The following is a 20538-nucleotide window of genomic DNA, read 5'->3' as shown; positions in this document are numbered from 1 at the left end:
TTTTTTCCTTTTGGCAGTCCCTTGGACTTTATGCTAAGTGTTACAAGTTGCTGAGGGGCTGGGCAAGGCACATGCACCCTCTGCTCCTATGGATGGGTGCTAAGGGTGCTCTGCCCTCTGCAAGGCTGCCGGTCCCGCGTGGCAGATCACCGAGCAGACCCCTCTGCTGCACTGAGCTGCTTAGGTGTCCTTGAGGACAGTGTTAGCTTGGATTTCTAAGAACTGGGAATTTTCCTTCTGGCAAGGCTCTGAAGTGGTTGCGCTGTATTTAAACCAGGGCTTTCACCGGATTCTCTTTTGGACTATTTTAAAGCAAAGATCTGACGGAGGAGAAGGAGGTTGCCAGCGATGCGCTCTCAGACTTAAAGAGAGAGGAGGAATACAAAACAAATATATGGAAAGGTTTCCTCATCTCAATCCCATACGCAGCCAGCATTGGAGGTACAGCAACGCTGACGGGAACTGCACCAAACCTCATCCTTCTGGGACAGCTGAAGAGGTACGGGAGACCATCCTGGAGAGCCCTGTAAATCCTGGAAAACAGAGATGTGTTCTCCATCCCTGTCGGAAATTCCCTTCTGTGCCGAGAACTAGTTTGGAAAATTTATGCCCTTCCAGAACATTTTGGGAAACTTTGTGAGGAGATGAAAGCAGAGAGTGGTTGCAGCAGCCTTAGCTGTAATCAGCAGGTTTCCAGCATAGCCAGCCAGGCTGTCAGCCAGACTGGTGCATATGTGCTTCACCTTGCCGATGCTCTTAATCCCATTGAATTTAATGGGGCTTGACTACACGCTTACAATTATTCTGGTAACTGTTTTGATGAAACAGGCCATGTAGTGTTTTGTGAGCAATTATATTTACCGCTGTGTGGTAGAAAGGAAAAGAAGGAACCCACTGCTTCTGGCCTGTTTTCTTAGCCATAAAAGATGCCTCCTTTGTGCATAAGAACAGAGATTTGTGCCATCCTCAGTGCCCACCGTATCTCCTTGCTGGCCTTTACAAGTAGTATGGTCGGGCTCTCCTAGGGACGTACAGCATCCCTGTGAGGTTTGTGTTCAGACTCTCCGGCAGTTTTCTGTAGCGGGGTTTAATCCTGGCTGTTCAGGAGTATCATTATATGAAAGCATCAGCCATCTGGAGAGGGATTTTCAGATCTTCCCATGGAGGCTTGCACAGCTGGGCTGGGTGAGCTGTGGGTGGCAGGGTGGCCTGGGGGGGGGGTGTGTGTCCCAACACAACACTCCCCAAATCTGGTGCCCAGAGGACTGCTAATGCACACAGAGGAACAGTTTTTTTAATGCAGACTGGCAAGTTTCTGGGATATTTTGCTGCTGATTTCAGATGTTTGTTTATCCTTAAATTGAAGGGTTGTTTTCCCTTCTTGCATTAACTTAATTTTTCCCGTTTGCTTAGTTATTTTCCAGAATGTGATGTGGTGAACTTTGGTTCTTGGTTTATGTTTGCGTTTCCTTTAATGCTGATTTTTCTTCTCCTGGGATGGCTATGGATCTCCATCCTGTATGGTGGAATTAACCTGAGGTACGTTTACCTTCACTATACATACATGTTGCCCGGTTACACCAGCATTGTAACATACATGTTCATCATGGTTCTCACGCTAAATCTACTGATACCACCCAGAATGATCTCATGGATGGTGGGGGGTTTCATAACTAACTTCAGGTTGCTCATGCTATAACAAGTCTTCTATTTTTAAGAAGCTGATATGCAACAGGAGGGTTTTAAAGATATCTCATAGCTACATATACTTTATCTAACTGAAATACATATCTGTACATAATACGTATTATATACTCATTTAGTTAAACATATGATATTTAAAGGTTGTTTAGTGGGCATGGTGGCATTGGCTATACGGTTGGACTTGATGATCTTTGAGGTCTCTTCCAACCATAATGATTCTACGATTCTACTGCCTGACCTCGGCCTGTGAAGGTCAGTGGCAGATTTTCATTGCCAGAAGGGAAAGCAGGATCAAACTTTGAAGACCAGCATGAAATCTTGGTTCCCTTGGAATTAGTAGCAAAAATCTCCTAGAACATAAAAGAGCCAGGATTTTTTCCTAGGGCAGAAACTTGGGTTTGGAACAGATTACTTCACAAGAGGGCTTAATTTTACAACAACGTGTTAATCTGTAACTGAGGATAACATGTTTTTCCAGTAAATCTTTGCTGGATACATGCAACCCCTAGTGTACACTACTTAAAACGATTGCAGCATTGCCATGCTGGTTCATTTGGAGCCCTTGTTCCCCCTACACACTCTCATATGTGATAGTAACAAACTCACAGTCTTGCTTCTTCCAGGGACCATACAGAATTTCTAATATTTAGATAATCGTCAATTGTTATTTTGAGTTTAATACGCAAATAGAGGAGCTGGGGTGGGGGGGAAGAGAACAGGTGTCCAAATATTTACATTGTCTCAGAGACAGGAAAAAATCAATGGGAAAGTTTCAATCCCGAAAATGCCAAATGCCGGTCCTTAAATTGCTCGTGGGGTTTCATGGGAGGCTCTGCGTGCTGCTGTGGGATGCTCTGCCGGCTTGCAGCTGCTTAGACCTGCGGTGCTCAGCATCGTGTGCCTGAGGTTTGTGCGATGCGGAGCCTGAATTCCCGTGTCCTACGGTGATGGCCTCAGCATCCTGCCGGCACGGCCCTGGACGGTCAGGTGAGGGAAAAGGTACCTGTGCTGGCCAAAGCCCCTGATGAAATGCAAAATCACTCTTGTGCTCAGAGAACGTGATGCTTTTTGTTTTATTTGGCACGTCTCTGTCAGCACAAAGCCCGGCTTTATTGGGATAGCTGGGCCAGCACAGATACCAGTATTCCCCAGTGGCGAGGTGCCTCGGCAGAGACGTTGCAAAGCTGCACAACTGCAGTTGAGGTTCTGCAGGAGTCTGTTGGGCTGCTTTAACTGTCACGACTCGGGGACAGTGGCTGGACTTTCTATGTGGGCAAGTCCTTGGTGTCTGCAGTACACTGCAGGCAGATGGACATCGCTCCAACAGCAGGTCAGCTTTACTTGGATCCTAAAGACATTAAAAGGCTTAGGTATGGGCTGGCTGAGCTGAGCTGAAGCTGCTGTTAATGACACCCCCCAAAAGATAAGAAATTGCAGGGCCACATATAGCTATTTGGGGTTCCGGAACTTCTGAGTGATCAACTGTTCATCTGTATAGAAGATCCAACCACGATATTCCTTTGAAACAGTGAATGAATTAAGGAAAAGCAGGCACCATGAGGCTGACTGGATGCCTCTGATGCAGAAAGTTGGGTTTGTAGGTTTAATCAAGGTCACAGGCAAGGTTAGAAACGAGGTTGAGCATCACGGGATGTGATGGGAGATGCAGTGCAAAATACGAGTATATCATTTGTATGCATGTACTACAAAAGAGCAAACAGCGTGTGCAGTCAGTGTGGCCAGGCTAAGAGGCTTAACCAGGAGCGCATTAACATTCCTGGCCAGTGAGAAATTCCTCACATTTTTGTTGAACCTCAGCAGCATCCTGGGATCACCCACGAAATTGCAAGTGACTTGAGAAGTGAAGGGACAGATTCATTTTCCCTGTCACCCTCTTCCTAGTTCTGCCCAAGTAGGTTACTTCTAGAGACGAGGAAATCCTGCAATGTTGGGACTTTCTTTTGGCAATCACAGCCCATGCTGGAGGAAACAGTTCAGAATATAAATGAGAAGAAACTACCTAACCTCTGCAGGGTCTCCTTTGTATGAATGCGTCAAGAAAGGACATATAAAATGAGGCCTTACTGCCTTTATCTGCACCAGAGACCTTCATCATTAGTCTTCATGATCTGAAGATAATGCAAACTGAGCTGCCAGAGACGTGCAGCTCTTCGAAACTTGCAGAGCAGGCGCTGGAGAAGTACACCCAGTCGGGCATATGCTACGGTAGAAAATGCAGCATTTAGTACATGTCAGTTATGTTAGAGGCATGTAAAAATGTAACCGTGTTTCTTGGCAGGGGCTGGAGAACAAAAAAGTCAAATATAAGAGTGGATGCAGAAGCCCGTGCCAGAGAAGTGATAAAGGATGACTATCAGAAACTGGGTCCAACAAAGTGAGTCATAAAGTCGGGACTGAAATGGAAAAAAAAATCAAGTGGGTCTGGAAATGCCCTGTCTTAAGAGTGGAGGACTGGGGGATGAGAATGAAATATATGTTTCCACTCAGTGTGTTCATAACCTGCTGAAGTTTGCGTTTTACACACTCCAGCCTCTTCATCTTCACTAACACGAATAATTGCAAATAGCAACTTGTACTCAAATCTTCTCAAGAACAAAGTTCGTATTATAGAGTGAAATCATGCTGGGTTGTTTAATCACTGTTTGTAATTTTTCTGCTTCAGGGACAAAACCAATCTTGTGTGCATTATGTACTAACCAACACAAGCTGTATTTTGAAGGTTTGTGCATACCTGTTTTGCAAAGCAGGAAGCATTTGCTGAGAAGGCTGATGAATCATGATAGATATGAATCGTGTGGATTGTGGATGTACTTTAAGAAATCTTAATAGCTGCTCAAAGAAAGTATATGGAAAGAAATCAGATTCGTGTCATGGAATACATTATTTTTTCTGAAAACTCCTTCAACTGTGTTAGTCGAGTGAAGAACGAACGAGAGACTTTTAGCTTCTTATTGTAGTTTCTCAAAGGTCTTGTCTTCTGGGAAAAGCTTGGTGCAAATTGTGGTGATGGGAATCATATTTTGGAGAAAGGAACCAGCAGAAAGAAACATGAGTTTTAGACTTATGAGAAATGCTGAAGCAGGGGGAAGCAGGAAAAGTTGAGTATCTCTAGGAATCAAACCGTAGGTATGTCCAACCAATATTCTGGGCAACCAGGGCTAGTGAAGGTTTTTGAAACCGTAGGTCTTAACCTTAAATGGTCTGTGTTTCTCCATCTGTAAAATAATATTTTCATACTCAGGGCAATGCTGTGAAGATTCAGGGATGTTTGTGTCATGCTATCGACATTGTAATTATTGCTGTTGTGTGGAAAATGGAGTGGTTCTTCAAAGACAATTGTCTGTGCCTGTGCTGTAAATGAAAGAAATTGGTTTATTTGTTCCATTCAGTACATTATCGAGCAGCCTGCAAAATGTCTCTGAAAGAATCAAAGTCCCACTTTGAGGTCTAGGAGTGAGAAAGTCCATTAAGCCGTGCTCTACCAATTCGATTAGCAGCCCCATAACTTAAAATCAGTGCAAGTGGCCTCCTCCCAATAGTTTAAATGCCCTTCCTTGTGCCCAGAGACATTTTAAACAGTGTTTTGAGGCATTGTCTTGGTTAAATCTTGACTCCAGAAGATACTCAGTGAATCCTATTGCCATTTACCCTGCTGTTTGTCCCGTGTCTGAGGGATACTGTTTAGGTTTTGACCTTGAAGAAGTTTGTTCCTGCTGTCTCATATATGATTTGAATCTCAGCCATCCATTTACGTTACTTGAACTGGAGTGAAACCATCCCTAGGTGACTGCCTTAGGTAAGAGGAATGGCCATGAGAAGGTTGCTTGGCCCTCCCTCTCTGCCACACCCGGAGGATCAGCCTTGTGTACGCCTGTTGTGACATCTGGGCATCCCTGATACCCATCTTGCCTCACCTTAACGTTGTCCAGTAAGAGATAATTGCTGGCAAATATCAATATTTGCAAATAGATTTACAGTCTATTCCAATGTTTCACTGTAGTGATTTTTAGAAAACCAGCCTACCTTCTCATCCAAGCTTCTGCAGCCTGAGCGTAATACTTGTCCTAGCTTGGATCCACCCCTTTAGCACATCAGCATTTTAACTGTCTTTCTTTTCATTTTAGGTTTGCAGAACAGGCAATTTTCTTCCTCTTCTGCATGTTTGCAATCATGCTTTTCTCCAGGGATCCCAAATTCATTCCAGGTTGGGCAAGCTTGTTTGCACCAGGGTAAGATTTTATTTTCATTCCACTGTCACATTTTTCAATAGCATTTCCAAGTCATTGAGATTCCTGGGTTTCTGATTGTATTACTTAACACTATTACTCAGATTTCCTGGAATAAATTAAACTGAGCTTCAAGTAGCAGAGCCAACTTTATTGTTGTTGTCTCCCAGAGGAGCTACATGAAACGCAGTGGGAAGTTGGCATGTGTCTATCTGAGGCCATCCCTAGAGTTTTAACGTGGGGAACACTGTTTGTAGACACATTTACAGTGAAATACTGAATTCTTTATGCAATCCACTGATTTCACTGGGGCTTTCTAGGCTGAAGGGAGATGGCAGGAGCTGACCCTGAGTGCTATCCTGTCTGTTTGGCAAGTTGGTCTCCCTTGTGACATCCATACCTTGGGAGGATGAACAGATATAACGGTTGGGGAACGCTAAAGCTGAGAGAGGGTGTTTTATTTCTTAACAGAAGAAACCTTCATAGTTTTTGTTTTAAAATAAAGCCCTAGCTTAATAAATGATTCCTTAATACAACAAAGTTGTTATGGACTTTTTCCTCATCAGTTAATAGCTCCTTACAATCACACACATGCTTAAGCTCTTTACTGGATGGAGCCTGCCTTTCACCTTGGAGACTGAGCATTTTGCAAAGAGCTCATATAACTAAGATGGTCTGGGCTCTGCCTCTCTTCTTCTGTGCAATGAGCTGAGGAAATTTGTCCTCACAACCCCTCACGGACTGACCACGACTCCGCAATCAGAACAGCCAGAGCATCAGTGTCGTGGGGATTAGGTTGTGGTTTTCACATTTGTAGGGCAGATTTTCTAGGAGGTTCACAGCTCATCGTAGAAATGTAGCTCAACAGGGAATTAAAAAGAAAAGAACCGTGAACAATGAGCGTTGTTCAAACCTGATGGAAACTTGTAATCTTCTTTGGTAAATCTCTGTTCTCATAAACTTTGTAATTCTACAGGCCTGTGCTTCTAACAAGTGTTTCTGCTGCTTTTGGACAGGTTTATCTCTGATGCGGTTACGGGAATCAGCATTGTGATTATACTGTTCTTCTTCCCTTCGCAAAAACCTTCCTTCAGGTGGTGGTTTGACTTGAAAGGTGAGTAGGAGACCCCTCCGGGCAGGGACTCTGCCCTTGCCTGTGCTCTGGCAGGGCAGGCATGGAGCAAGAGCCAAGACCATCCCCCCCTTGGACCTGCACCAGCCCACAGTGGCTGTGCTGGCCGTCTGGAGCAACGTGGCTTGATCCTACAACGGATGGTACAATTTGATCCTACAGAGGCTTTTTTTCTGGAGAACCAGAAGAGGTTTAGCAGTCACTGCCCTGCTGCCGATTGCAGGAATGACTCAGTTGCTCATGTAGCTGTCAGAGATGATGCCATGGTGGGTTGAAGTGAACTGAAATTGGTGTTGATTTACCGTAGCAGACCTGATTGTGAAACAGAGGTTTGGTTGCTGACTCCCAAACAGCTCTGTCGGTCAGGGGGAGCATGAACCTCTGAGAGGGCAGAGCTGAGCGAGTTGTCCATACTCAGAAATAGGAGCCCTTTCTCAGTTCCTAGAAAGATTTAGAATTTAAACTCCTGAAGCCCAAACTCTCCAGCAGGTTTTGGTACCAGGAGTCTTCTGAGGTCTTGAGTCTGTCCTCTTGAGTAGTGATGAGATTCAAATTTTAATTCATAAGCCACTTGGAATAAGAGATGATCTTAATGTGGAGATGCAGCTGACGAAAGCCCTTCATGGTGTAGCGCTGCCTGGGGTCTATGGGAACAAAATACCGGCTGATCTGAGTCATGCACATTTGTTGTGTTGTCCATATGCAGGAAGATGTTTAATTAGGCCTCCTCTGGATAAAATATGTGTGCTCTTGTTCAACAGAAATTTACAGTCCCATTAGTGCATCCTTCCATATGACAGAGCTCACTTCATCGTGTATTAAGAGGTGGTCTTTAGGGGAGGTGAGCTCTTTGCTATGAAACTCACCAGCTGTTGAATGGCAAGCAGAAAATTAGTAACATCTTCGTAATTCAAATGGTAGAAAATTTCTTCCTTCCATGGACTCCCATCTGTTGAGGACAATATTTATGTCTGTTGCAGAGAGATAATTAACCTGATATTAAATGTTCCCTCAAGAAAGCCTCAAAGAAAACTTTAAGTGCTAGAGTTTCTTTTCCTTTCCTTTTTTCTTTTTTTAGGATCCGATATTAAATTAAATGATCTTTTAATTATCTAGTTTAAGAGACTCCATATGTATATTTTATCAGCAACTCATGGTTAGTGAGCTTCAGCACTAATGTCAGGCTCATGATATCATTCTGTCAGATGATGACTGACGTGTTCCTCTTTGGGTGGGTGTTTCAAATGGGGGTGTTCTTTGTTTAGCACCAAACACTGAGACGCAGCCCTTGCTGACGTGGAGGAAGGCCCAAGAGACGGTGCCCTGGAACATCATCTTGCTGCTTGGAGGAGGCTTTGCCATGGCGAAAGGCTGCGAGGTGAGGCCCGCCGCAGACGCCACGTTGCAGTCATCCTGCCTAACAGAGTTAGGACTCATTGGGGTGTCACTTGGGGTTCTCATTTGGCTCTGGGAAATGTGCATCTGTGGAGTCACAGCACTTGAAGGACACGTTTCTGAACTCCAAGTGACAACAACACACAGCAGATAACTAAGGAGGTTAAGAGATCTTGCAACTCCTTTCAAACTGCTTGCTGCTAACTACCCTGAGGACACCACACATAGGTGCTTGTGTAGGTCGGTGAAGGTTGTACGTGATTTGCAGTTCTAGGAGAGGATCGGTACACCTGCAGGGATGCAGGAGCTCTGCTCTCCAGCTTGGTTTGCTCTCCCCTTCTGCAGGAGTCTGGTTTGTCTGTCTGGATAGGAGGCCGTCTGCATCCCTTGGAGGGTGTACCACCGCCCGTGGCTGTCATCCTCATCACCATTGTCATCGCGTTGTTCACGGAGTTTGCCAGCAACACAGCCACTATTATCATCTTTCTGCCTGTTTTGGCAGAGCTGGTAAGGTAGTCCCATGGCAAGACCAGCTGCTCCTCTGCTCCCCTCCTCACCTGGCCCCTTGGATGGGCAAGTTTGTGTTGTCTCTGTGCTGGGACAGGCACCATGCAGTTCTTCTGCTCCTGGGCTTCAGACACTTTGAAATCCTTGGGAGCAACAAAGCAAGTGCAGGCACCATGCAGTTCTTCTGCTCCTGGGTTTCAGACACTTTGAAATCCTTGGAAGCAACAAAGCAAGTACCTGTAGCATAACATGGACCCTGAATGATAATAATCCTTCCGATGTTGTTGGCGGGATACGTGATTATTTATCAGAGTGTGGAGCAGGGCTCTGCATGGTGCACTAGCTAGTTGCGTTCTTTGCTACATCTGCCTATGACTCCTAATCCCCAAGGTGTGATTTCTGTTCCTTTCTGTTTTTCAAGGCCATTCGTCTGAAAGTAAATCCCCTCTATTTAATGATACCAGGAACTATAGGATGCTCCTACGCATTCATGCTGCCAGTCTCAACACCTCCTAACTCAATTGCGTTTTCTTCTGGACACTTGATGGTCAAGGATATGGTAAGTTCTTTTAGATACAGAAAATGCTGAAAACAATCCGCCTGAGTGGAGTGTTTAAAAAAGGAATTTTTCCAGATTCTTACTAGTTCAGTATGTAGTAAAGTGAAAAGACAGCAGTCTGATACTGTTCTCGGCAGTGTTTGAAGGCACAGGGATACGGAAGGAGCCCGTATGAAGTCTGGCCCTGTGAAATTTGGAGCCACTGTGGCTCCAAATAGTGACAAAGATGGTCTTGAATATGCTAGCATCTCCCAGACCCTGCTCCTGTTCCTGCTAGTGTCAGCAGCTTAACTTTCGTAGGTTTCTGGATGCAGGAAAAGTTCCCCAGCTCAGTGAAATAAAGCTTATGAGTAAAACTAGGCTCAGTCCCAGTTCCTGCTCACATTCCTGAGGCTACACAGATGTTAGTGTTTTTGATGGATCAAAGCTTGGTAAGCATCTGCAGAATGGCCTTTGTGACTCTAAGAAAGCCCGCTTAAGATGTTGCTAATATTAATGGCAATTAAGCCTTCCATTTTTATAATGTTTATATTCAAATAGCTTCATGCTTCGCATGCTGTACTTGTCCAGTCTAAACTCAACAGTTGTCTTTGTATTTCTTTTGTAGGCGAGAACTGGGTTGCTCATGAATCTTATGGGAGTTCTGCTTCTTAGCTTGGCTATGAACACATGGGCCAAGAGCATCTTCCAGCTGGGGACCTTCCCTGCATGGGCCAACATCCATGCAGAAAATGCCACCTCACTCTTGACAGCTGTAGAAAATGTCACTTTAAGTGCACTAAATAAAATATGAACAAAGCCACCCCCGGGGAAGGACTCACTCACTTAGGACTTGGGCACTGGAATCGTCAGAGTATGCACAGGAGGAAAGCCACGTGGCTGCTCACACTGTGTGGGACCATCTGGTTTAATTTTATTTTTAGAAATACTGGTCAGTGTCACAACATCCATTTGTTATTTTCTCTGAAGATCTTTCCCCACCTTCCGCAGGTACCAATCAGACTCTCCCAGAGTCCGTCTGTCGTAGGTGGTTGTTAACTGGACAACCCCGTAAGCATCTTTGGATAGATGCCTCTCCCCCCATGAAAGCTAGCGAGCTTCGCTGCTCTAGCTTCTGATACCCTACCTCGTTTTGGAGAGCAGCCCTGGGAACAGGGCGGAGGCAACTGGATTATTTATGTGCAGCCCAATGTGAGTGAGTGTATCAGAATCTGGCCAGGGGAAGGCGGTGTGGTCAGGTGCTTCTAGCAGGATGTGAAGGATGGCGGTCTCATGTACCATCTCATGAGTAGTTCTCTCGTGGAGGATGAAGACTACTTCTTCAGGTTTGTGCATGAAGGGATGATTCAGGAGACGTGTCAGTAGGACTTGGTGCATGACTCCATGCTTTGGAAACAGGAAGGTGACAGTTTGTTTCCAAACATGTTCAATGTTTTGAAAACCTGGGACAGTAATTACTGCCTGGTTCTCTGCACTGAGTACACAGATGGAGGTTTGAGACCAAATTAATTTCTGACGTAACTTTGGACATCGGTGGTGTTTCACCGTTGGTGAATGTGGCCAGTCTTAGGTTTGTGAGATTGACTCACTCATGAGCGACCCGCTGAGTCACAGGTCAGTGGACAAGTTGCATTGGGATATTACTGACATTTCGGAAAAATAGACTTTGATTCTTAACATCTTTTTAAATCAGATTGCATGGGTACTTTCAATGAAAGCATTGAAGATTGACTGTGATTTTAATCGCCACTTTATCCGATTTCTTTTTTTTTTTTCCTGTAAGAATCTAAACTATTTAATTTCAAAGGTCAGTCATTGAAATAGATGGATTGAATGATAAAGGATCTGATTCTTGGTCTAGGGAAGGTGAGTGACTGGATCCCTGTGCTGGGACAAGATCTCTCTGATGATGTAAACTGGTAGAGCTGGCAAGTTGGACTGGCCTGGTGTAGGGATCCACTGCATCCCCCCTGCTTCTGTGCTGCTGATAAACCCCAGGGCTAGGCAGGAGAGCGGGCAGGGTGATGCTTGCCAGCCACAGCTGCTGCAACCCTAGGGTCGCATGGTAGGTAGGGATGCGTGGGGCTTGAACCAAAATTGCCAAAACCAATTGAATGTGGAGCTTTCATCGGTCAAGTTAAAAAAAAATCCTTAATGTTCAACAAAATCCTTAAGTTCAACAAAATCCTTAATGAATGTGGAAAAATTACAATAAAGCACATTTGTTAGCACGTCACATCGTCCTGTTTGCTCTGTAGATGGAGGGGAGAAAACAAAGCCCAAGCTGCCCCCTCCTCTTGCTTCAGCCCCTGTTTTGGGCAGTGGTTCCCCAGGAGGAGCAGGAGGGCAGTGAGGTCTCACTCCTTGTCTGAGCAAAACAGAGCCCTGTTGAGCAGGGGAGCAATGGGAAATCTCCTAGCCCAGCATCTCAGGGCTGCTCTGCTAAGGAGCTGCAGCCCCAGCAGCACCTTTGCTGGGGATACCCCGTATCACTGTCCCGCTGCACCACGGCAGCTCCATGCCGGCTGTGCGCTGGGGTTGGGCACTGTCGTTCTGCATGGATGCTCCTCGTCATGCCTCTGCGAAGATGGGCTGAATGGGGAAGGGACAATTGCTCCCTGCAGTTCCCTTTCCCAGCCAGCTCTTCCATGATCAGCACAGCATCGCTGTCCCAGGGCCAGGGAACGGGCTGTGCCCTGCGTGGCCAGGCACCGCAGGATGTAGCCCCGCTGTTCCAGGAAACAGACCTGCCTCTGTCCCTGCAGCCAGGAGGACAGGCAGCGAGGGCCTTTGGCTTGTCTAATTTCGAGGTTCAAAGGGTAACATTCAGTCCAGCTCCGTTGCAGATGTAGGGATCACAGGTTCACTTATGGGCTCAGCTCTGGCTTGGTGCGTCCTAGTTGAATCTAGGAGGATGGTTTTACGTGGGCGTGAAAGCAGAACTGAGACCACAAATATTGTGTAGAAGCCTTCAAAAATCACTCCCAGCACCCTGGCATGTCTGTGGCACTGTCTGTCCAGAGATCAGAAGGTATTTTACAGATGCAGACAGGGAAGGTTTATTATCTCTGTGCTGATGTGAGAAACTGAGGCAGAGGGGGGACCAGTAAGTTACCGAAGGTCCCACAACGGGGCCTTGGCAAACCTGGGAAAGGTATGAGGAGCACCTGGATCCTAAACCTCTACTTTAGTCAAAGACCTGGCTTCTGCCAGCTCTGTCAGCAGCCTCTGCATTTCCCAGGGCTCCCAGAGGATCTGGTTTAAGGTGTGTGGATGACAGCATTACCTAAGTCTGCTTTTTCATATCCAGGCATCTGTAAGAGCAGGACTAGTCTGGCATGCTTGATTTTAAATTTTTTTTTTTTTTTTTTTTTTTAAGATTTAGTATTTCTGGGGTTCAAGGGTGAACTGGTCTGTGTGAATAATTTCTGATTCCATTTGCTGCTGCTAGTACTACAATTTGCCAGAAGCAGCTTTTAATGGTAAGTCAACCCCATTATTTTTGAAGGGTCTGTGATGTTAGCAGAGATATGAAAATTCTCAGAAAAGGGCATTTCAAGTACTGTACTAACCTTCTATAACTTCAGCTGTGTTATTTTAAAGGAACTTTGCCTGCCTATGCACCGTTTCCCTAGGAATGTAAAAATCCAACAACCATCACAAAAGCCATTCACATTAGCAGCCTGCTTGTGAATTTTAATGAACAGGAAATGCCACTCACGCATTGAAATTCAACATCCAGAATATCTCTGCTTTCCTCCTTTGATGTTCCCCATCCAATCCCCGACCAACACCCACATGTTCTCCTGAGACACTTGGAGAAAAATCATATTGGTTTATTTACAGTGGGAAAGTGTTTTGTAGTATCTTTTATCTCAGAAGCATTCAAGTTGCTCTGCAAACTGTTCACACAGAAGAGCTGCTGTGCTGCTCCATGGGTCTTTACAGCGGGGAGTGATTCTGGGGCTGTCCACAGCCCGTTTGTACCCAGCAGTGATGCTGGCAGTTCAGGAGACTAAGGGAAAGATTCCTGAAACAAATGAAAGCCCGGCCTGATAGGGGAAATTCAGCTATTGCAGGTGGGATAGCCTTGGTTCCCTTATCACGTTTATCTTTCATCAGTCACTGAAAGGATATTGCTGGGATTTTTCTGTATTTCTGTAGTAGAAACCAAAGAAGACATGACCTGGCTCTGTATCACCAGAAGTGGTTGATTTGCATGGGATTTTAACAAGCAAAGAATCACCACTAATGGGCTAATCTTTCCCACACCCTCAGTTTCTTGAATTGACAGAATAACGTGATTAACAGGTGCTGATGATATTGCCATGGAGAAATATCTTCAGCCTTAAATCATCCTATTTTTAGCCCTCCGTTCATCTTCTTTACCCAGTTATTTTCTTAAGCTATATAGTTCATGTACCCCCTGCTCTGCCTGTGATACAGCTGCTCCTTTATGTTGTACTCCCTCCCACCATCGTCACCACCGCAAGGTTACCCTGTCACTACAGGTTGAACTTGCGGGTGTCTTGGCGAGAGGCTCTTGTTCGGACTCCCCTGATACCCACGCTGTGAGCACTGCAGTCTGCAAAGCAGAAATGGATTTAAAATCTGTGTCCTGGTGGGTTCAAGCTCAGTCCCTGTCCCTAATCAGAACAAAGCCAGGCTATACTTCATGGCTACAATACAAATGAAACCCTCTGTTGTCTTCTTATGGTTACAGCAAGCTGGTTGCAGGCATGTGAGTCTCTTCTTTGTCTCCTACCCTAGTGCTAAAAAGTCTAAATCAGGGATGTTGTTAGAAAATTTTAGAGCTTAGGCTCTAGAGAGACTGGAGCTTGTCAAGAAAGCAAAGCCCCGTATACAACCACCTGAGAGCTGTGCCACAAGATACCCATGACCCAGGGTGGGAAAAGGCACCTTGGAGCATCCCGGTGGGATACGGCCTACACATCCCGACACCAGCTCGCCAGCCTCCTGTTTCTCCTTCACTTCCTCAGTTTTCCTTAAAACTCTCCCACCCACAGACTTATTTAGTTTCTGAGCTGAAATGAAGACAGCCCTTGAGGAACTTTAGCAGAATGTGACCGCAAGATGTCACAGTTGTTTCGCTGAGATGCGTGGTCCTGCCGTGTCCTGCTCCCCAGCCTTCGCCCACTGTTCTTGGTTTATCTGTATAAACACACACACTTTTAATTGATTTTTTTTTGGTGGGGGGCAAAGCAAGCTTATTCATTGTGTCCTGGGGAAAGTTAGGCATTGATGGTTCTAGCTCATTTAGAGATTATCAGTTCGGGGTATAAAATAGAAGATATCCTAGATTTAGGATAGTCCAGCCTGCAGAGATCAATTTTGAGTCAAGCCAGAGGAAAATCTAGGTTTAACTTTGCATACAAACACTTCTTGGTGCTGTTTGGAGTTACTGATCAAGCGCAGCTCCCCCTCAGACTTCAGCTCCCTTTGCCAGACGATGCAGCAGGCTCAGAAAATACTCATTGCTGTTGTGGACTTGGGGTTTTTTTTGTTCTTTATTGCTAACATTTTTTTTCTGTGGCCCAGAAAGCTACCTACTTAGCCTGGATGGGGTCCCAGGGGCTGATGAAATCAGTTAACTTAGCAATACAGTGAGAAAGAAGTTTAATCTCAGAATAGCGACTAAGGAGAACCTGATGAGTCTTGCAGAATACAGCTATGGGCCTCTTGGAGTGGTCCTTTATAGTCTGCAAATTGAATTCAAGACCTAATTCATGGCCTGTGCAAGCAATTGCTATGGATGCTCCAAACAAATGGCACTTTCTTTCACGCCCGCCTGGCTGGTGCCTCTTCCCGGCTGGAGCCAGTCGGAGTTTCTCATTTGGTGTCTGTGCTCCAGGGCACCAGGAGGAAACCTTTGCTCTACCAGCCATGTGGGAAAAAGAAAAACTCTAGCAATAAAGCAGAGTTGTTGACTGGAGCAGCAAGGGCGAAAAGGCCCTTGTCTGGTACCTGCAGGAAGGGCTGAGGAAGGAGGCAGAAGTTTGCTCTGCCCGCTCGTGCTCATGATCGCTTGTCCTCCACCGGCTACTCGGGGTCCGGCCGTGTCCCCGGGCGAAGGTGCTGCTCTCCCACCGCTCATGGGAGAGCAGAGCCCCGCATGCTCCGTCCCTGGGGGTGGCCGGGACAGGGCTGACCTTCAGCCCTTTGCCCTCTCCTGCTCAGGGGAGCATGAGAACATCCCGGGGCCCGGTGGTTCCCACCCGGCGGGAGGGCTCGGCTCGGCTCGGCACGGCACAGGACGGCGGGTCTCATAAGGAGTGGGCTCAGCGGTGGCTGGATGAGCTGTGTCACTTTTGCCCATAAGCAGCGGCTTAGTATGAAAGCGTCTGGCAAAGGGGCAGGTTTGGTGGGAGCCAGGGAAGGCTCCTGTAACCCATGAGCTCAGTGCAAGGGAGTAGGCAGTGGTGGTACATGTTTCTTGTGTGCCAGCTGATCAGAGGAGGAGGAATCCTCTTGTTTGGAAACATCACCGAGGAGCAAACACCATAGGCTGGTCCTCATCTCCCAGCGAGTGGGTTTGGTGGCTGGAGCTCTGTGCCCTGCATGTCCCAATGATCAGGCAAGCTGGTCCCATGGGGACCACACATCGCGGCTTGCACGTCTAGGAGCTTCTCAGCACTTTGGGAATCCTGCCTGTGGCAGGGCTTTCTTTGCAGTCCATTTGCTGGCTATAGGGAATTGGGAAAGGTTGGAGTTTGAAGCTTTATTTCCCTCTGCTAGGACTATGGGCTGAGCCTTTAAACAGTTTGTGTACCCTGCACACAAGTTCACGGTTTCAGCAGGGAGCAGCAACCTGCCAGAAAAGATGAACAAATACCAGCACGTGGTTTCCTGGATCCTACCATGCCCTTTGTGCCATGACTGCTGTCTCCAAGAAGAAAAGCTTCCCGTCTCTCTCAGAGAAATCCCAACCTTGCTGCTCACTGGTGGGCAGTGGGAGAGGAAGTCGGCTGATTTCCCCACGAGGGATGGTGACACCCCATGTTCCATGTGATGCTTGTTCCATCTTCGTCAGTCGTTGACTCATTTTTTTTCAGCTACGTGTCACAAAAATAAGCCTTTCCTGCAACAACAGTAAGATCAGAAGAAGTGTAAAGCCCAAGCAGTGCTGTGCCTCCCAGCTCTGTCCTGTATTGGGGTTATGCCCTGGGCTTCACACACCAGGTCTGCCCACTCACTTCAGGAGTTACCAGTGTTGCTGATCTGAATTGTCTTAAAACATCATCTTTTTTTTTTTTCTTTTTCTGAATCCTGGCTCTCTGATGCCAGCTGCCTTGGTTTCCTACCCTGCATCTCCCAGCAGCTGCACCCAGGATCCTCTCTCAGAGCAATAAGGCACTGGAGCATGGAGAGCTTTCAAGCAAGACTGGGGTGCCTCTCTGCCGCCGGGTATGTAGTGCCTGCTTTAATCCCTCTTCTTCCCTCTGTCTTGGTAGCTATTGAATGGCCTTTTTCCACTGAAAAACCTCCTTTACGAGTCAAAATTGTCCCTCAAAGGATAACTGAGGCTGCTGTTGGGCAGGAGGAAATGGGGATCTCCTGGCTGGGTTTAATCCTGGGGAGGGGCTCCTTCTCCCCACCAGGTTTTCTGGTCTCTGGAGAGTCACTCCAGATGTGAGGCCTGAGAAATTATAGTCATTCCCAAATGTTTGTTTTCATTAGACATTTAAATAGCTTTATGGGACATTTCATCCTGTCTGCAGTGGCCAAATTCTTATCCTTGGAGATTTCCTCTGGCACTGGAGCTTCCGTGTGAAACTTTTCTCTGATCAGTTCTGTATTTCTCACCCTTAAACCTGCAGATTTTTGTTTGGCCTCCTCTTAAGATGCAGGGAGATCAGAAACTCCCCTTCAACTGCCTCTTATCCATTGAACACCTTGTAATTACAGAGCTGGTCTAACAGTTTCCACGGCAGCCAGGAGCCTCCTCTTTCTCCCTCCAGCATCCTCTAAATAACCACTAAAGCCACTCTTAGCCACTGCCAACAAGTTGACCCCTCTGAATGACTTTATTATGATTTTTATAGAATAATACAATGCTTTCCTGTGCCTGCATTAGAGGAAGAGTAGTCGCATTGTACTTGGTATTTGATCTTTCAAGAAATGCCTTGAACTTCCCTGTCCTGCATGCTTCTAGGGAAGCTCTTAGTCCCAGCCACTCAGGTTAGCAGAGAAGCAGAGAAGAGTGAGACGAGAGGCACTCAGAGGAGGACATTGTAAAGACCCGTGAGTGATCATCTCAAGAAAACCGCCTAATTAGTGTGTTTCAGTACTTGCTCTGCTAACACCCAGGTACTTGTTCTTTTTACAGGATGAGAGCCTGTGGCTACTGTGAAGACTTTCTGTTCCCAAAGGTGTGCAGGATCGTGGCAGACCTATGGTCGGTTTACTCCAAGCCTGTCCCAGCAAACGGCAGAGAGCTGTGGACCTTGTTTCTTCAGTGTTCCTGCGTTACAGTGGTGATAGGAGGTCTCTTTTACAACTGGATGTTTGCTTCCTTGGAGTACTCCTGGCATCTCTCCATTGCAATGGCTGTCTCCTTCAGTCTGCTCCTTCTCCTGACCCTTTTCTTGGTGCATCCTGCCCGTTGTGTCTTCACTATGATCATGCCTACGTTAGGTACCAAACAAGGCCGGAAGCTTCTCTTATCAACCTGCATCATGATAGTGGTGGTTAACATAACACCCAACATCATAAGCAACATTAAAACCATACTGCAGGTTATTAAGTGCATCTGCAAGAATTCCTCTGAGAGTCTTTTGAACTCAACTGCTCTGCTAGAGAGAGCTTCCTGGGAGTTTGGGGATGCAATCCAAGAAACCGGTCATTCCATTAATATTTATAAGCCTATGAATGGACATTTTCAGTTTTCATTGCTTAAGAACAGCTCCTTGATTTACCAACAAATGCACCTTGCTGGTGAGAAAATTGGGAGGGACTTTTTGGCTGTTGAGGTACTGGTCAAAGACTCTGTACGAGTAGGCAACAAGCTGGTTGCTGGCTTCTCCATGCTCTATCTCTGTTTTGAGTCCACCTGCTATTTGAAAAATTATCTCACCAACCTCCGCTTTGACAATTTTTACATCACTAAGAAGCTGGAGCATGTAGCTGCGGACAGAAAAGCAGCTCATCTGTTGGCGGGCTCATCAAAAAACCTCATTCGACCAACAAGCTTGAAGTTGTCGCGGGAAGAAGTGACGCTGTGCCTCGTACAAGCCATGCTGCTCACCGTGGCCCTGATGTTGATGCTGGTGATTGTGGCGCTGGACCACTTTGCGTTCAGCGTGGCAGACACGGCGGTGAGAAAGGCAGCTCAGTTCTCCGTGGTCCCCGTCACTCTCAGCATCAAATACAGTGTAAGTGCTGGGGTCCCCTGTCCTTCCCTGCATGGGGACCCTGCTGTGTATCACATTGTAGGAGGTGGCAGTGGGTATTGCAGTCTTTGAGGCCTTATTTACGCAATCCTTACTTCCCTCCCCAGCAGCCAGCTGGACAAGCAACGTAACAAGACTTGAGGGGAAGGAGGTAGAGGCACAACCTCAGTTGCTCCTTCCAGCGCACCAAATAGCAGCATACACCCACCCCAAATTACAGCCCTTTGGGAGCGAGGAGGGGAGCAAATAGTGCCTCACGCTGCAAAGACACCGCTAGTACGGGGCAGTGAGACACCCCTGTACCTCCAAGTCCCTTCCCTAGGCAGGGTGCGGGAAGGGGGGGGTCCCTGCGGCACCGTCCCCCTGCCACCAAGTGGGTGCAAGCACAAAAGGAAGGGGGAAGCAGGTGAATACACATCTCGGCCGTGAGGATGTCTCCTCAGCTTATTGCACTGGCCGTTCTTTAAGAAGAAAGCCCTGCTCACTGGCTTTGATGTTACCCTGTGCAATCCTTTTCACAAACCTCCCAGTTTTTATCTATTTTAATATCCTTTATCTGGGCTAGTTCTGGTTTAGTTTTTCAGCTTTCCTCTTCTACCATGCACCTGGCCTCCCTCCTCAGCCCCAGGGTTCCTTAGCGCAGACACCTGCTTGTGATGAATTTACAGTAAAATAATCAGGCCTTAGAAAAAAACTCTGATATTCAAATATACTGCCACTAATGCTGCTGTCTGGATTATGTCTTTCATTATAAATCTCACACAGCGAATACCTGTTATGATCCCTGTAACAGCAGGTACAAATGACAGATAGGACTGGGTCTCACTGTGCCAAGTACTCAGCGCCTACACATCATGCTCTTATTCTCCTTCAGCCTGAAGTGTGTATGGACTTCAATGTCCTTCTCTTAATGAACCCAAACAAGCTGTAATGGTGATTACACACCCCCAGGCTGGTGTTCTTGTAGTAACCAATTGATTTTGGTTTGTTCATACCCCATTTAACTTTTAACTCTCTTTATTTCAGGCTAAAATAGGGATCCTGCCCTTTCTTTTGAAACTTTTACGGCTTCCTTACGAAGAATTACCACTTCAGGACTTTGAAAGAAGCTACCACCATTATCTGATCTTCAGCTCTGCCCACTGCAGGATCAGCCCCCCGAAGCCTCCCAACTCCTCTGTGCTGCTGGTCGTGGGGCTCCTCTTCTGCATCCTCTATGCCACGGTATTCCTGGAAACCTATGCACACCGCCTGTGCAGAAAAATCGCAGCTTCCTTCTTCGAGAGCTGGGAGGAGAAGCGAGCCCTTTACCTCTACAAGAAGCTGTCCAGGAAGCACAAGGAGGAACAAAACTGTGTGAGAAACTAAGGGTACTTTTGGCTATTGGAAATACAGGGGATGCCTGAGACCTGTGGCGGTGGTCGGGCACAGACTTCTGCAATGGGATCATGCATTTAATTTTCCAGAGTCAGAGAAGTTTGGGGAAAAATGTTTGCCGAAAAAGGGGAAAAAAAAAAAAAAAGGTGAAATGTCACATTTTGCATTACTTTCAGAAAAATGGGCTAAATTGACTTTGTTTTTGTT

The 20538-nt window shown here is 46.4% G+C and overlaps 2 protein-coding genes across 2 annotated transcripts; both read left to right on the top strand.

The window, feature by feature from the left end:
- Nucleotides 1–313: 313 nt before the first annotated feature.
- SLC13A3 (solute carrier family 13 (sodium-dependent dicarboxylate transporter), member 3) lies at nt 314–10346 on the top strand (the record flags this gene model as incomplete). The annotated part of the gene is made up of 9 exons (XM_009704878.1): nt 314–499; nt 1414–1539; nt 4004–4099; nt 5850–5954; nt 6968–7065; nt 8349–8461; nt 8824–8985; nt 9407–9544; nt 10152–10346. Coding segments are annotated over 9 exons (1210 nt in total), but the record flags the coding sequence as incomplete, so codon positions are not given.
- Nucleotides 10347–10816: 470 nt separating this feature from the next.
- Nucleotides 10817–20310, top strand: OCSTAMP (osteoclast stimulatory transmembrane protein; the record flags this gene model as incomplete). The annotated part of the gene is made up of 3 exons (XM_009704877.1): nt 10817–10869; nt 17892–18936; nt 19981–20310. Coding segments are annotated over exons 1-3 (1428 nt in total), but the record flags the coding sequence as incomplete, so codon positions are not given.
- Between the last annotated feature and the right edge of the window lie 228 nt (nt 20311–20538).

Source organism: Cariama cristata, unplaced genomic scaffold (assembly GCF_000690535.1).
Source record: "Cariama cristata isolate BGI_N322 unplaced genomic scaffold, ASM69053v1 scaffold19167, whole genome shotgun sequence".
Taxonomy (NCBI): domain Eukaryota; kingdom Metazoa; phylum Chordata; class Aves; order Cariamiformes; family Cariamidae; genus Cariama; species Cariama cristata.
The sequence above is the reverse complement of the archived record's forward strand: the minus strand, read 5'-3'. Positions and strand labels throughout refer to the sequence as shown.